The sequence below is a fragment of the Zootoca vivipara genome, chromosome 8, assembly GCF_963506605.1.
Source record: "Zootoca vivipara chromosome 8, rZooViv1.1, whole genome shotgun sequence".
Classification (NCBI taxonomy): domain Eukaryota; kingdom Metazoa; phylum Chordata; class Lepidosauria; order Squamata; family Lacertidae; genus Zootoca; species Zootoca vivipara.
This window is the reverse complement of record NC_083283.1, coordinates 35,325,848-35,341,879: the sequence shown is the minus strand read 5'-3', so window position 1 is coordinate 35,341,879 and position 16,032 is coordinate 35,325,848. Positions and strand designations below refer to the sequence as shown.

General features: G+C 42.0%; 1 protein-coding gene across 5 annotated transcripts in view; it reads right to left on the bottom strand.

Moving 5' to 3' along the window:
- ASPH (aspartate beta-hydroxylase) overlaps positions 1-16,032 on the bottom strand; it is a 91,335-nt gene that overhangs the window by 21,257 nt on the left and 54,046 nt on the right. For all 5 annotated transcript variants that reach the window (XM_060277784.1, XM_060277782.1, XM_060277786.1 and 2 more), the window contains 5 exons: positions 10,064-10,099; positions 5,090-5,175; positions 3,620-3,706; positions 2,374-2,524; positions 1,062-1,198 (listed from right to left, as the gene is read on the bottom strand). In XM_060277784.1, coding sequence (XP_060133767.1) covers positions 1,062-1,198; positions 2,374-2,524; positions 3,620-3,706; positions 5,090-5,175; positions 10,064-10,099 — 497 coding nt within the window. The remainder of the gene's footprint in view (positions 1-1,061; positions 1,199-2,373; positions 2,525-3,619; positions 3,707-5,089; positions 5,176-10,063; positions 10,100-16,032) is intronic.

The following is a 16,032-nucleotide window of genomic DNA, read 5'->3' as shown; positions in this document are numbered from 1 at the left end:
AGATATGCTTTTAAATTGACGTACAACTGCAGTTGGCTGGAATTATGTAAGTGACTGCTTCAGGAAGCAATGCCCTCACTTTCAATGAGATTCAGTTGCCTTCAGTGGCATTATCATACAGTCAGATTTGAATGCCTACCTAGAGTCATAGTACAATCCTGTTCGCATGCTTTTTAGTAGGCCAGGTTTTCCCATGCAAAGGAATGAACAGTTAGGAGGGGGAAAGGCAAGTATCTTAGAGTTTGAACAAGAAGCTACCCAACAGGGAAACCACACATAGGCTATGCACACTTTAGCGCAACCGTAAGAGGAAACATTTGCAGTGTTTGGATTGGTCCAAATGAGGGTACCATGGCCTAAAAGGCAGGGGTGGCTACCCTTTTTCGGCTGAAGGGCTACCCTGAGAGTCAGTCAACTAATCCAAGGACTGCATGCCAGTGGTAGGTGTTGCCAACACATATTTATCACACATGCACCACATACAAAACACCCACTCATCCTCACCACAGGGCTTTGAAATTCCATCACTAGGCCGGGCAGGGAAGTTTAAACCTCACTCCTCAGCTGATCCCTGTCATGGGGTTATTTGTCCATCACAGTGTTTGGCTGCATGAAGTGGTTTAACCCTTTCCTCTCAGCCCAGGACTGTGATGCACAGATTCTGCCACTGCAGCCCTGGGCTGAGAGGGGAAGTTCAGGCCCAACCGGCACAATGGAAAAGAAAGCCCGCGTCTGCATAAATTTGCAAAGTCATACTCCCTCTTGCAGGGAATCGTTACTATGAGGAAACAGCACCGAATGCTCCTTCCTGGTTCCTGTCTGGTTAGACCACCCAACAATGGAGCCTTTGCAGAGGGAGATGTGTCTGATTTTGCTGTGGGCTGGCAGGGCTGCTGCAATCACCTGGCAGGTCAGTTTCAGCCCACTGGTTCACCACCTATGCTATAAAGAGGCAGAGGCATACTTTTGTTGTTTTCAAAATTGTAATGTTGTTAAGCCTTGATCAACCTGTAATACTTTTTTTTTAAAAAAAAGTTTACATATTCTTAACAGAAGCTCACCTCCTCATAAACCCTCTTGGCATTGCTGTTGTCACCAATCAAAAGGTAACCCACTCCTAGATTGTTCTTGAGTGAAGTATCATTAGGAAACAGGCTAACAAGTTTTTGCAGTGTAACCAAGGAGCCTCTCATGCGACCTAATTTAATTGGACAAAATAAACAACAACTTGGTTACAAGCAGTAGTAGTTTGGGATCTAGCAGAGGTAGCCAATCCAGTGCCTTCCAGATGTGGTTGGACTCCCATCATCTCTGCCTGTTGGCCACTCTGACTGAGTCCAGCAACATCTGGAGAGCATCATGTTGCTCACGCTTGCAATACAGTATGTTCAGCTGTTAAATGGGCTCAGGTGATTAAATATATACAAAAGTGTACATTACTAAAGACCGACAATACAAAATGTAAATACGCATGTAAAAACGTATGAATATTTTTCTCACTGATCGCTTTTACTACCAATTTTAACAGATATGCCTTAGAAAAGCAAGCTGGTGGGTTGTCTCAGTCAGTCTTATGGAGACATCTTGTGGAGAACTGTGGCATTCCTCATATCACAGCTTTCATTGGACAGTGGTAATAAGGGGGTTCACAGCGTGGATAGATATGCCAACAATTAAACTGCACATTTAAAGCTGCTGGTATTTTTCAACCACATTAATGTATATATTAACTGCAAGTATAAATAAACTGCAATTAATTCATGCCGGGGGGGCGGTATTCAGACTTCCTGGCTTACAGGAAGACGGTTGCTTACAATATTTGCTTAATATTTGTCCTTTCCATGAATCTGGGAGACACCTGTTTCTGTCTACTTCTGTTCATTTCAAGTCATGCCTGTAATTTAATGGCACTGGAAAGAGACAAAGAGTTTAAAATACAAATGCAGTGATGTACACAGGTTTTTGGTTTTTTCGTACAAGCATATCTGTGGTCTGTACAATATGATTTGACTCTGTGAAGCTGTATACAGGCAACACAGCTGTATACTGTTGCATATGCATTATCAAATACTGCCAAAAAAACCCCACCCCATCAGGATATTAAAACCAAGTATCAATGTCAAATCCGGAAAGAAATCATTTGGAAGAATATTCAAGTAACTGAGCAGTATCTGTAGAAAAATGGATGTTAAAATTCACAAGGAGGATTTTTTGAGACCAAATAGGTTTCAGTTGCAGTTGTTTATCATTCATGTAATTTTACAAAGATATGCTGTATGTATCATCCATTTAATAAAACAACAAAGTCTTTAAAAATCCTCTGGGCATTTTTGAACATTTGACCTGTAGTAAGTACAGATTTAAGATCCTTACCAAGAAATTGTTGCCGATCTGCCCTTCTTTGCAATGTGAGTTTTACCAGATCATCAGGGACGTTTGGTAGACTAGCAACTTCACCATAGGTACTGATGGATCGCTGTAGTATTTCATTGCTTCTTGCTTTCTCTGCCAAGTCATCTTCACTCTGTGTGTGACCATAAATCATTCATCAGTGCCCAAGTCACCACTTAACTTTTTGCTTGTTAAAAACATGTTTTTACTCAATTGGTAGTTGTTTGAGATTGGTAAATGTCATTGGAAAAAGGAGATGAACTGCTTTCATTTTGAAGAAGAAGAAGAAGAAGAAGAAGAAGAAGAAGAAGAAGAAGAAGAAGAAGAAGAAGAAGAAGAAGAAGAAGAAGAAGAAGAACTGATTGTACAAATGGACAAACACCTTCAAGCATTTTTGTGGCTACATACACCAAAATGTACAGCAAGAAAAATGGGGGGGGGGAGTATTTTAATAGTTGGCAAACAGCCTCTACATAGCCAACCACAACACTGACTTAAAAAAATAAACAGGTATTTTGTTTCCGTGCTCATCTTTTGAAATGCCTGCAGCTTTGTTTTGTTTTATTCTGGAATTCATTCACCAAATCAAGAGTATTTGTTCAAAGGTAGTATAAATCTGTTTTTACTTCAGAATGACTTTACTGGATGGAGAATTGTAATAGCAAGTTGTTTTAACAAAGGGCTTTTCCAGCTTTGGTTTAATTTTAATTTTTTTAAAAGATGGCTGTCTATTGAAGAATTTACACAGTTAAGACCTCCATATTTTCATCGTGTAATGTCAAGCAAGCTGATTATAGTGTGTATGCAAGTTATTTTAAGGCTACAAAATATGGGTTATAAGCACAAATCACTGGGAATGTCATTGCTTAATCGTATGTAACACAAGAAGCTGAGAGACATCCAAAGGAGAAAATACAGGAGGTACCAAGCCTCTTCTATTCATGAAATAAAGTGTCACCTGCTCCCTTCTTTCAGAAGAAATTGGCAGTTATAGGAGCATGAAAAAAAATCAGTGCTAGGATTAAGGAACATTCAGTAAACCACCTGCAAGTTTCACAGCTCTGGGGGAAATGTCCTGGCCTCACTGAATGAGAGCTGCCTTTTGCAAGATCATTCACATTTCCCATTGTGTTCATCCTGGTGATGATTGGCTTTATAGCCTAGGACAAATAGAGACATACACAACTGGACAATTTGTATTTCCATACATTGCTTTCTCATTTTTTACCTGCGCTTTTCCATATCTTGCCCGTGGGCTTTGGGGATACTTGTTGGCTAATGCTTCAAATGCCTTCAAAGCTTCCTCGGCTTTTCCCTAAAGAAAAGCATTGTTATCTGAAGTAAAATATCAGGTGTAGGGAAAATATTAACATTTCACACAAAAGTGCTGAGAAGTCACCAGCTAACAAAGCGCCTAAAAATAATTCGGTCATTTACAAAACATTTTTTGAGGGAAAAGGAAGCAGGCATACAACACTTACAGTGACAGCTAGGGAGGTTATCTGTTATTGTTTGGTAATGTATAATACACCTTTTAAATAAACACAGTGCATGAGGTTGGGATTGTTGTTGTTTAAATAAAAATAAAATATTAACATTATGAAATGATTGTGGAAGAGAATGGTGGGGGAATCTAAAATATCAGCACTAGAGTGGGTTGATGACCTCAGGCAGCGGATTTTGAGTGTCATGGAAGAGCAACAAGTTATTATATTTTTGTACCCAGGGAGAAGTGCTTGTGGGATTTTATGTCTTAGATGCTAAAATAAACCAGCTAGGTTTGGGCTCGGGGGTGGGGGTGGGGAGAAAGAAAAGAGAGAGAGAGGGAGAGGGAGAGGGAGAGGGAGAGGGAGAAAGAGAAGGTGGTATTTACGGCTCTTCCTCAGGAAGGGAAACATCTGGGGACATCTCTGAAATTATCCTTTTTGTTATGAAATGGCTTAGAGTGAACATCTTAATAAAAAAACATATTGGAGGCTATTAAAACACAAAAGAAAAAAAGATTGAACATGATGGGTGGTATTCAACTGAGTTTTACTCAGAGTAATCCTACTGAAATTAAATACACAATTTAAGGCATCAAAATGAAATTATTTAGGTACCTTCTTATGGGCTATTTCACAGCTGTGAAATCCTGGAAAGCATCAGTTATGAAGAGGTATGCAAACATGAGAAAAATATATAGATTTTAAAACTCAAGGCTGCCATCACATCCAGAAGAACTGCAGCTTTTGCTTTACTTGGGCAGGTCTACTTCCCAGGCTAAGTTGCATAAAATGTCATAGGAAGCTACCATATACTGAATCAGACCATTATTCCACCAAGCTCAGTTTTGCCTACATTGACTGGTGGCAGTTCTCCAAGATTTCAGACAAGTCTCTTCCTAGCCTTACCCGGAGTTGCTGAGGATTGAACCTGGGACCTTCTGCATTCAAAGCAGATGCTCTACCACTGAGCTAGAGTCTATACATCTTAAAAGTACTGATTTGCTGTCTTTGTCCACCCACCCCTTACAATAGACACAAGCCTATATTGTGATCCACTAGCATTGCCAACAGATGGGTTCACAACCATTTGTAGTGTTTATCAGCGCCTTCTGAGGTTCTCTATGCCTAGAATTTTATGCATGGTGCTATGGCCCATCTTTATGTTCTCTCCAGCAGCAGCCAATTTAAGCTCAGTCGAATTTCATCGTTACCTTTTTACGCAGCTTCTCTGCAGCATCAAGTTCAGCTTTAATCTGTTTATCAAATTTATTGAGCAATTTTGGTTTCTTTTTCTTCACTAGAAAAAAAGATTAAAAAGAAATGCAGCATTTCTTCCCAAAAAATCAGAATTGACTACAGTATTTATGAATTTCTTTAACACATTAATGCATGCTGAAGGATATCTAACAATAAGGAGCAAAACTGTAGCACTTTTTTTGTATTTACGCAGTTACAATAATACTGTGACCAGTCCAAATTGGTTTGTGTTTATTGAGAATTTCCAAAAATAAAGGGAAAAAAGAATGAAAAGAACACAAAAGAAAGATAAACTTACATCAAAAAAATCATACAATTCCACATATTGAGATTATCCTAAATCTCTTGACTTCCCCCCCATCCCATCCATGGGTCCTCTTAATTTTATTTTAACTACATATTGACATTTCTCCAATTATTCCATCTTCCTAAGTTATACACACTCTCTATTTCATTACAAGGGTATTTATAATCCTGCTAATGTTTTGATCTGTTTGCATTACTTTTGTATATACATTATGAACATTTCCCATTCTTTTTTAAATTTCTTGTCTTCCAGTCCAAATTGTTAAGAATGCAAGAACATAGTTAGAGCCTACTGACTCAGGGCAATGGTCCATGTAGTCAGCATTCTGCTCTCTTAGCGGCCAACCAGATGCTAGTGGGAAACCAGCACACAAGATCTGGGCACAAGAGCAGTCTCCCCTCCTGTGGTTTTTAGTAACTGGTATTACTGCCTCCAACTGTGGAAGCAGAATATAGCCAACATGGCTAGTAGTCATTGATAGCCTTCTCCATGAATTTGCCTAAAGCAGTGTGTTTCTCAACCTTGGGCCTCTAGCTGTTTTTGGACTACAACCCCCCCCAATCATCCCTGACCATTGGTCCTGCTAGCTAGGGATGATGGGAGTTGTAGTCCAAAAACAACTGGAGGCCTGAGGCTGAGAAACACTGGCCTAAAGCCATCTAAGTTGATGGCTATCCCTGCTTCCTGCAGGTTGCCATAGCACAGGCATCCCCAAACTTTGGCCTTCCAGATGTTTTGGACTACAATTCCCATCTTCCCCGACCACTGGTCCTGTTAGCTACCGTGTTTCCCCTATTTTAAGACGTAGTCACTATATAAGCCATAGCAGGATTTTAAGCGTTTAGGAAATAAAAGCCATACCCTGAAAATAAGCCATACCTCCGAGGAGCGAGACCGCTGAGTGCCCCAGCCAGCCAGCGGGACCCAGCACGCTGGCCGCGGCAAGAGTATAGAAAAGCAGTGCCCCGAGCCTCTGGGAGCAGGCAAGAGCAGGAGGTGGCTTGCCAGGTCGGCATCCAGCAGTGCGCGCGGAGCACCCCGAGCCTCTGCGAGCAAGCCGCCGGTTCCAGTGGCGGGGCGGCAGGCCGCCTCGGGCAGGCAAAAAAAGAGAGGCCAGGCTGCCTCTGAGAGCCAGCAGGACGAGGAGGAGGCTTGCCGGGTCGTTGCCCAGCAGCGCGCGCGGAGCACCCCGAGCCTCTGAGAGCCAGCAGGACGAGGAGGAGGCTTGCCGGGTCGTTGCCCAGCAGCGCGCGCGGAGCGCCCCGAGCCTCTGAGAGCCAGCAGGACGAGGAGGAGGCTTGCCGGGTCGTCGCCCAGCAGCGCGCGCGGAGCGCCCCGAGCCTCTGAGAGCCAGCAGGACGAGGAGGAGGCTTGCCGGGTCGTCGCCCAGCAGCGCGCGCGGAGCGCCCCGAGCCTCTGAGAGCCAGCAGGACAAGGAGGAGGCTTGCCGGGTCGTTGCCCAGCAGCGCGCGCGGAGCGCCCCGAGCCTCCGGCAGCCAGCAGCAGCAACAACAATCCCAGAGGCTCGGGGCGCTCCGCGCGCGCTGCTGGGCGACGACCCGGCAAGCCTCCTCCTCGTCCTGCTGGCTCTCAGTGGCTCGGGGCGCTCCGCGCGCGCTGCTGGGCGACGACCCGGCAAGCCTCCTCCTCGTCCTGCTGGCTCTCAGAGGCTCGGGGCGCTCCGCGCGCGCTGCTGGGCGACGACCCGGCAAGCCTCCTCCTCGTCCTGCTGGCTCTCAGAGGCTCGGGGTGCTCCGCGCGCCCGAGCCAGCAGCCTGGCCTCTCTTTTTTTGCCTGCCCGAGGCGGCCTGCCGCCCCGCCACTGGAACCGGCGGCTGCAGAGCGGAGCGCTCCGCAGCGCCAGGCGGAGCACAGCGGCCTGGCCTCTTTTTTTTCTTTTTTGCCTGCCGCCCCGCCACCGGAACCGGCAGCTGCAAAGAGGAGCGCTCCGCAGCACCAAGCGCTCGGAGCGCCCTGCAGCGCTGGGCGGAGTGCAGCGGCCTGGCCTCTTTGGTTTGGGTTTTTTTGCCTGCCGCCCTGCCACCGGAACCGGCAGCTGCAGAGAGGAGCGCTCCGCAGCGCCGGACGAAGCACTGAGCCAGCGGCCTGCTGCCTTGGTGCCTGGACCCAGCTGCTGCTGCAGCGCCGCACAGAGCGCCCAGCAGCACCCCAGCCAGCTGCCTGGCCCCTCCGAGGAGGCCTTAAGGTACAAGACATCCCCTGAAAATAAGACACCGTGTGTTTTTTTGAGTAAAAAAAAGAATAAGACGGTGTCTTAAAAAGGGGGAAACACGGTAGGGATCATGGGAGTTGTAGGCCAAAACATCTGGAGGGCCGCAGTTTGGGGATGCCTGCCATAGCATCTGGCCAGCACCCAAAAAGGCAACAGTGCCTTCATCGCAGCCCAGAGTATTTACAAACTATCTGAAAGATCACAACTGTCTCTGAAGCCACTGCTAGTCATTGAGCTATTCAGCCACTGGGTTTGTCAGCAACGCCTTTACCTGTATTGGTGCGGGAGAGATAACAGGATAGTAGGATTAAGGATCAATTAACAAAGAAGCTCTATACCTGATTTTAAAGCAGGAATTGGGAACCTTGGGAACCCACTCTCACGGTTAAATTCCAACTCTCACCACCTTCGGCCAGCATGGCCAATGGTCAAGAATGATAGGACTTGCAGTCCAACAACGTCTGGAGCACAATGGGTTCCTCATCCCTGTTTTAAAGGATTTGACTAAATATATGGTGGCGCTGTAGTCTAAACCACAGACCCTAGGGCTTGCCGATCAGAAGGTCAGTGGTTTGAATCCTTGTGACGGGGTGAGCCCCCATTGCTCGGTCCCAACTCCTGCCAACCTAGCAGTTCGAAAGCACATCAAGTGCAAGTAGATAAATAGGTACCACTCCAGCGGGAAGGTAAACGGCATTTCTGTGCGCTGCTCTGGTTCGCCAGAAGCGGCTTAGTCATGCTGGCCACATGACCTGGAAGCTGTCTGTGGACAAATGGCGGCTCCTTTGGCCTATAGAGTGAGATGAGCACACAACACCAGAGTCGTCCACGGTCAGGGGTTCCTTGACCTTGACCTTTATGAACATCATAGGCTTATGGCTATTACCACAATATGACAAATGATCTGCATAAGGCACAAATGTGTAGAACAGACCATTAGAATCATTTGATCTTATTTTCCAAGACTTGGAAGGCATCCTTTCATGGACTCTTTCCAAGAACACCCATATGCTTCAGGACACTGTGTCGGCAATCCACCACATGGTATCATGTTCCTGAACTATCCAAATAAATGAAAGGCCTGTTTCTGCTAGTGTTGTATAATAGGGACACAAAATGTAGCAAGGACACCTCTGTATAATGTGAGTGGTCATTATGATGTTGGAAGGTGTTCAGTAAGGCCAGTTCTGTGGTGACTTCTAATACTTGTTTAGTTATTTTGCATATCTCTTGTAGGACTGGATTTTAGGGCATTCCCACCACATGTGGAGGCATGTGCCTGTGGAGGTGCAGCCTCTTCAACATCTTGGTGAGGTTCCTGGGTGTATCAGACCAATTTCTGTGGTGTTAAGTATCACCTGGAGGTGAGTTTCAGAGTGAAACCTTCTTTTGGCTGATATGGACTTAAAGGGAGGTTTAAACTATATTCTAGTCCATTGGGTGAGGTTAATTTCATAGCCTATTTCATGCTCCCATTGTTCTTTGATTGCATCAAGGGGGGTTGTGGGATTTTGGAGCAGTATTTTGTAAATTGTGGATACCATCCCTTTGCTGTGTCCCTCTGCTGTCAGGAGAAGGTTTTTGAAGGTGGTCAATTGCCTAGTGGCTGCTGATTTTACTGCTGGATTGTTTAAGAAGGCGTGTAGTTGATGATGTGTTAGTCAAGTTAGTCAGGTTAGCCTGCGAGCGCTCCAGTTGGAGAACAGCCTTTACCAAATGTGTCATGGGCTTTGAAGTCACTTGATCTCAGGACGCAAGGGAGAAACGTGCTAAGAGGAAGCCGTGCTTGGCAAATCCACCCTGTGATCAACTCCCGCCCGGAAACCAATGTCCCCACTATGGAAGGATGTGTGGATCCAGAATTGGCCTCCACAGTCACTTACGGACCCATGGTTAAAACCGTGTTTATGGAAAACAATCTTACTCAGATACGAGTGATCGCCAAAGAAGAAGAGGAGAAGAAGTAGTAGTCAAGGTATTTGGGTGTTATTTTTTTCTCCTCTTACCACAATGATCCTGTGTTTTGTACCACTAGATATAACTAGAGGAGATGCGGTCTGCTACTTTCAGCAGGTGCCATGTGATTCCTTTAATATCTAGTTACATAGCAAAATTGGAAAAGATCAAAGAGAGAACGTGAAACACCAAAAGTAAAGCGCAAGTATTATTTAGGGGAGACACAAGCACCCACAAGCATGCATTGAATTAAACACAATGCTTCGGATCCTAACTTAAGGAAGATGGTGATTATGTTAAGTCACTTGCTACTCAAAGGTCTCCAAGCAAAAAGTCTCTGATACAAACTCCCAAAACTTGTGCAAAAGAATAATTCAACACTTTCTCTATTCCATGCACCAATGCAAAACCTAAGCATTCACATTATCTTACCTTTTTCTTTTTGCTGAGTTTCATTTTCACTTTGTCCTGGAATATGTAAAAAAAAAAGTTTTGTATCATCACCACAGTGCTGTTTTTAAAATGCATACAACTGGAATAATACCCACAAAATAATGGGTATATCTTCTTTTTGCAATATTGTCAAGCTTTAAAATCTATCAATGTCAAAATATAATATAGTTACTTATGTGCAGAGAGTAAAGAATAATTGTTTTGGTTGTACCAGAAAAGGTAATGTCTAAAGTTCATACCTATTGCATTCTCAATCCACTTCATTCAAATGAATGGAAGTTTTTGCCTGCATAGATTCTTAACTTAATAAACCAATCACATTTTTCATCTTCCTGCATTCCAGATTAACATAACTAGTTCTCTCTTGAATATACTGGAAGTTTATGTATAGAAGTTTCAGACTTCTATATATAGATAACAGTGTGGTGGTGGTTTAATTCAGTTTACCAAACATTTCAGCTCCTTTTACACTATGCCTTGCACCTGGTTTATGCATGCCAATCTTCTCCAGCCTTATACCTTCCCAGGTCTCTTGAACTACAACCAACCAGTATGGCCAATGATCCAAGATGGAAGTAGTACTCCCAAAATGGAAGGCAGGCATCAGGTTGGGGAAGACTGATAGGTGCCAGTCCCCTCCACCCTAATGTGATTGCTTCTGGTAGGATGTTGGGTTTTTGATGTGCTCAGTACTTGGTCAAGTTCATGTGCAGTCCCCAACTGTATGAACTGCCATGATCTGAGCTATCATATGTGATTTGAGCATCAATAGGAACTCCCTTCCTGATGCAAATAGTAGCTTCTATGGAGTGATTTTCTTCAGGATCATAGGAAGGATTAAACTCCAGCAGTTCAAATTCTGAGCAAGTGGTCCCAAAAGTTGCTATTTAGAGTTATTTTAATATACATGCAAGATTAAGGTCAGATGTATCTTAAGAGTACTCCACCTCTGTCAGGACTCAATAACCCCCTGTATGTTCAAGACAAATATGTAATGTGTTATTTTCCCCCAACTGCCTTTAGCCTATTAATTAATTTGCATTATATGGCACGTGTGACAATAGAATCTTACTCCCCACCCCCCACCCCCATACATTTCGAGACTGTGCCTCTTTTTTGCTTTGAGTTTTGGTGCTCACCGCTTTTCAGTTCCATTGTAACTACCATCTAACATCATGTGAAGCAAATTCAGGAGGTTAGTCACATTCATCTGCTGCAGTAAAAACAGGGAGCTTTGTGGTACCTTAAAAACTAACAGATTTACTATGCCATAATATAGATTTTAGTCCTGAAGATGCCAAAAGACTCTGTGTTGCTCATGTGAAGTAAGTTCCTCTGGTTATGTTAAATTATCTGTTTCAATTCTATCCATCCACAGTATAACACAGGGATGTGGTGGAAGTATTAAAACCAGCACCATGGTGCCTTAAAAGACTTCATGATGGCTCATGAATCAACTCTAGTTCTCCTCTCCTCCGGCTCACTATAAGCCTCCCTATCACTAAAGCATTTAGGAACATCTAGGAACAGTTATTGGTACAAGCTGCTGTACTGAAACAAAATCCACCATCAGCTCCAGATATTGCCTTAGCACATACACTTTATACAAATGGTATAAAGAAGACACAAAAGTGTTATTGAAGAGAGATGTTGTTTCAGCATTTTGGAAAATAATGACTGCACCAGTGAAAATGTTTTTTTGTACTTTATTGCAACCAATCATTACACAGAAGAAAAAGTTCATCTTTTAAAAGTCCCCGTTACCTTGCCCCCATGGCACACTTGTGTAAACATGAAAATTATGTAATCATAAGCATTTTAAGAACTTGATCACAGCATAATTTTCTTATTCCAGCAGTCTAAAAATATATTGTTGCTATTGTACAAAAACACAATCCCATTTTTCTCTCATGTCCTTAAAAATATGGCTTTATAAAAAATTATTGCTCTTCCACTTAGAAATATGCAATTTTTAATTCAATGAAGAATAACACTTTCATTTAATTTATTCCTCAAATTTATATACCACCCTTCCTCCCCAAGGAGTCCAGGATGGCAAATACATCAATGATAAAACAATACTTTGCCTCAATCTGTATTAACAGAACTAGAGGACTATTGCTTCCTGACAAGTATGAATGGCATGATCCTTCCTGCACAGTCTCCCATTCCCTGCATTGGCCTGGTGTAATGCTTGTGGGTGCACAGCTTGTGGTGGTGAGAACAAGGCTCTGTTATATTTTACGGGAATCATTCATGCACAGATGCAGTACCCATGTGGGAAGGGAATATGCTCACAGAAATCTAGGATATATGCTACATATAAACTATGTAGACCTCTCAATATATTGGATTCCAACCTAAGAAAAATGCATCACATTTCTCCTTACTCATGTTTCTACATTAAAAAATAATAATCTAATTATCTCCAAGTGCTGGCTACAGTTCACAAGACACAGATTCCACAATAATCCTAGTGAATTCCCATTGACTTCAATGCTACTTAGTGTTTCCTACTGATAACTCAGATTAAACTGAGATTATCTTTCTCAGAGCAACAGCATTAAAATGAGAACTATTCCTGAGCCAAAAAAGGATAAAATAATTAAAGTAATGTGGATCTATTGTAATGGAACAGCACCATGCAATAGTTATCCATACCCCTAACCTTTTTTAAAGTTTACCTTCATTTGTGAGCAAAATAAGGATTTTATTAATAAATACTGATTTATATTTAGAATAAGCAATTTTTGGTAAAGAATATTTGTTGAAATCAATCATATTCTGACTCATTAGATAGACTCATCAGATAACTACAACCCTTGCCTCGGAATAATCCCATGTATTTCAGAGGAGCTACTGTTGATTAAGCAGTTGTGGGAATACAGTTTAGGTACTTATGCTGATATAATTGCTGACAAACAGTGCATTACAATGGCAGGTCTAAGGGCAAATGAAAAAAATACAATTAAGCCCAAGTGTATTTTCAATTTAAGCTCTGCGAACTTCCAGATTGCTATGGAATTCTTCAGTGTTCATCAGAAGTGGTGGTTACAACAAGAACATTTGTGTGTAGTGTAATTATTTAAGTAATTTTGTAGATATGTCCATCATTAAGGTGTTTGCTACACCTGCACGTAGATTAAAGTGAGCTGAGCTCAGCTAAAATAATTACTAATCAACAAGTATAGGTCCAAGTCAAAATTTCACAGCTCTATTTTAGTAGTGTTTGCCAGAAAAGAATGTAAATATATCACAATGCTATTTGATCACATTTTAAAACTTTGCTAACTAAGATTGCTTCCAAATTTTAATGTATCCACAGATATATATATATATATATATATTAAAATCTTAAATCATTTGTTGCTACATTATAAATAGCATATTACATAATGTGAACGACACATGTAAAATTCAGATACTACAACTTCTTGGTCACTAATAAGGGAGAAAATAAAAACATGTATATTAAAAGCTACAAAACGTTAAAAATGTATATTGGGGTTCTAAATATATGCTAAAGGTATACTAAAATGTGAACTGAGTGCTACACATGTTCAGAGAGTTTCACAAGTGATGCGTAAATAGTTTTTTTGCATCTACAAATTCAATGAAAAGTCTGCATTGACCAGAATATATATTCAGTTTAAAAATAGTGTTCTATTTCTGGCTAATACCATATTAACAACATCTACATGAGATGCAACTCAAATGGGAAAGTCTCCTAGCATCACTTGTGAAACACCTTTAGTGTTTCTCCCTCCACCACAAGTTTCTCAACTGCTTAGTTAATTACGGCATAAAGTCTATAACAAACATCTGTTCCCATTGTGTAGAGAATGGTTTAGGCTGGTCCTCCTGCTGTAGGGACAGTCTTTTTGAAGCTTTAAGTATCTGAAAAAATAAGGGGAGATCTAAATTAGAGGACCAACCATGATACAAATTATTTTTTCTAATATTCTTTATTACTAATATGCAACTTTGTAGCAAAGGAATTGATTGTACCTTTTATTAAAAACTGTATTAGTTTTAGACACAAAGTTGCTATCTATTAAAGAGGGGAAGCAACAGCAGACCTTGAAGGACAGCCTTTTTGAGCAAGAAAACAAAAATCTATTCCCCCACTAGACACATACGCACACCATACACGAGGATGTATCTAGGGGATGGACAGATTGGCCCCTGCCAAAGGCGCAGGTCCAAGGAAGCGCAGAAATCATACCTCTCCACTCTGGCTCAGAGTGGATAGGAGCCTGCCCACTCTCCTTGCCAAAGGTGCAAGGGAGCCTATGTAAGCCTCTGACCATACATACATAGTATGAGGAAAATGTATTACTATAATGAAAGTATACTTATAGAGTAAGAACTCTCTACTGCCTTGCAATGAGGGCTCGGCCATTCAGTGTTAAGGATGGAAGGGCAGATTTGCTTACACCCCAACACTCTACAATTGCAGTATTTTACTTCTCTGCCTTGCAAGGAGGATAACTGGCAAACATTCACTTATATGGGAGAAAGTGAAGACATAACATGGAGATAATCCCAGGGTGGAGGCTAAACCAAGTGTTATCTGTCTGCATAGCTCTTCATCTACATGATTACATCCTGGGTTGTTACATGTATATATTTGGAACAGGGCAGAGCAAAATTTATGCTGATGCATCTGATATAACATCTGTGGGATCAATTGCCGTTATTGCACATTGGGTGGGCAAAACATACACCCAGTTGTGGCCTGTTTCACTGATTAGATGCAGCAGTATGGATAAGGAAAAGGCACTGAATTTGAAGGCAGCGCTAGCCACTTATAACAAAACGGGAGCTACAGTGTGCTTTACTACTACCGCTTGCATAGGGACAGGTGCCGCTTGCCCCAATTAAATGGTCATTTGACTTGCTGTGCCTATAGAACTGCTACTTCACATGCTGCAGGAGAGTGCCATGACCACCACACCCAATATAAATTTAACTGGATGAATCTCTATTCTGTTAATGTTGCCCTTATCTTCGCCATCACACTCTTAGCCTTATGTTTGACTCCATCAACTATACAGTTGCCAAATTCTTTTTATTTTAAAATGCATCCTCTGCTGCTTACACATTCATAACTTTGTTACAATCACAATTCTTGTACAGTACTCTCTCACTTTCTGTTAGATATTTCAAACCTGTCCTCTTCATATCCTCCTTCCATTTCTACCTTCCTACCAGGAACAACCTTTTCTTCTCTATTGCTTCTCTCTCCTTTTCATCTCTCTTCTCAACAGCCAAGCCTTTATTTCCAATCTATTCTTTATTCACTTTAAGCTCATCCATGGGCAGCCAAAGGATTTTTTTTCCCCATAGGCAGCAGCAAAGCAAATACTCCAAACAAATGTAACTAGTATGAGAGAACAGGCCTACAATTTCTAGAAGACCTAGGCCTGCATCTGATAAACTTATATTCCATATATTACATCTGTTGCTTCTGAATGATTAGACCTGGCCTCCAGACACCTTTTGACGACCACTCAAACCAACAATTATTTCCCTGGCTCAACTAACTCCCACCAAGCCTTAATTTATCAAACTATTCTACAATCAATTTCACACTCACATACACACAAAAACACCAACACGTCAGAGTAACAACAAAAGTCTATATTTCAGGTTTATAAATTACTATAACTCCACATACTTTTCAGCATATGGATATAAACACTGGATTACACTGTGCATACATTCAGCCACAGTGTTCTGCGTCCCCCTCCCCCAGCTTGCAGTAAGGATAAAATAACGATAGGTTTTAGCTGCATTGAGATTATTTTTTTAATGTTCACAAATGGGAAAGAGCACCTTTTTGGTATTAAATAAAACAAACTCCTCTTTTCTTTTTGTGTTGACCCCCCCAAACTCAGCTACACTAAAATACTGAATACATGAATGGCTTTCTATGGAGCAGCAAT